The following is a 1628-nucleotide window of genomic DNA, read 5'->3' on the forward strand; positions in this document are numbered from 1 at the left end:
TGCTCATAAATCTAATTTTGAATACTTATAAACTTGTATTAGAGTATTTGTTACTATTGTAAATAGTAAGTAATAAACCACAAAGTGAATAATCTAAATGTTGTCTTGTTATTATTGTTGTGTATGAGTTATGGAGGACACATTAGTTCATGTGTTTTTAAAAATAGAGGTAAAAGTCATGTGGTGTTCAGCGATACTTTGGCCATCAGCTCAAGCCTGGAATAATTTCGTTAGTTACGTACATAAGCCGCAGATTTCTAAACACATGTTATTGAAACACAGGAGCGGAAAGTGGACGTTGACACATGACTACAGTCGTCTTCTGAGAACTGAAAGTAGACTCTTGGCTAATAGATGTTCCTTCCTGCTGAAGAGTCACTTCTCTTGATGTTTGTCACTTATATTTTGGATCGCCAGTGTGAGTTCTCATCTTCACAGGACGGCATCTCGATCACCGCTTGAGTAGATTAGATAAGGATAGTTTAACGCTCAAGTGATTGATCGTTCCTCACAAATATCCTGTCATCATTCAGAAGGGACATCTTGGGCTCCCCTGGGTTATCATGGCGTGTTTTGCTGTGATCATTCTGTCTGGATTCATCAGCATCTCAGCAGCAAAGGAAGCATGTGATATCTATGGTGGAGTTGGACAGGATCGGAGTCTGCCTCTTAACTTTAATGGACTGCTTAACAAACATTCTCTGAGATGGGATCACAATACTAAGACCCTGTTTTTCAGAGATAGACAAGGCAAAGTGTCTGTTGGAGAGTCAGGGGACGTTTCTGCAACCGGATCTCTTCAGCTGAAGAACCTGCAGTTCTCCAGTGCAGGTGTTTACGAAGCAAGTGTGTTGTCTCCAAACCGTATTTTGGTTAAACAATGGCGTCTCTGTGTGATGGACAATGTGTCAAAACCTCAACTAAATTATGTGTCTGACTTCAAGTCCAGCACTGTTAACAAAGACAGTGACGCTGTTCGTCCATCGGGCACAAGTCCATCACCGTCACCACCCAATTTGCTTTGTTTTCAATCCAAAACTGTTGTGGCAGCGGTCGCAGGAGGAGTGAGTCTGATTCTGCTTTTGATCGTCATCATCGTCGTATTATGTTTCTACAACAGATGCAACAAGACTCAAAGGGGACTCAGGGAGAAAGGGGCCGTCAGAATGCTTTCTCTAAACAAGCTAGAGCTGGACTCCATGAGCCCAGATTATGAGACCATGAACCCGACTGAGAACCCTCGTCCCCCGAGCCCCAAGCCTTCACCGAGAGTATTTAACCAGAACGTTCCTCTGCCCGAAGCTCAGCCTGGAAACGGCCCTGTGCAGCTGTCCACCGTCGCTCAGAGACAACAACCTTCGCCTGTGCCGAAGCCGAGGACCAAGACAACAAACGGAATGTGTCTCCCTCCAGAAACTTTCAGCGACAAAGAAAAAAACGTAAAGTTGCATTTTAATCCTGCCTAGTCTTTACCGCTGTATCAATATCTGTGTAGGAGTGATTGGTTAAATGTTTATAAATATGTGACGAAATCATATTTCAGAATAAAAAAGATTTGTGTAAAAAATTGATGGTGCAGTGCAAAATATTCTGTATTTTTATTAAAGACCACAAATAGAAAAAACAAA

At 42.2% G+C, this 1628-nt stretch overlaps 1 protein-coding gene across 1 annotated transcript; it reads left to right on the forward strand.

The window, feature by feature from the left end:
- Positions 1 to 312: 312 nt before the first annotated feature.
- Positions 313 to 1628, forward strand: LOC128444385 (uncharacterized). Its single transcript, XM_053426859.1, has one exon. The coding sequence runs from the start codon at positions 564 to 566 to the stop codon at positions 1464 to 1466; it is 903 nt and encodes a 300-aa protein (XP_053282834.1). The 5' UTR covers positions 313 to 563; the 3' UTR covers positions 1467 to 1628.

The sequence above is a fragment of the Pleuronectes platessa genome, chromosome 7 (assembly GCF_947347685.1).
Source record: "Pleuronectes platessa chromosome 7, fPlePla1.1, whole genome shotgun sequence".
NCBI lineage: Eukaryota > Metazoa > Chordata > Actinopteri > Pleuronectiformes > Pleuronectidae > Pleuronectes > Pleuronectes platessa.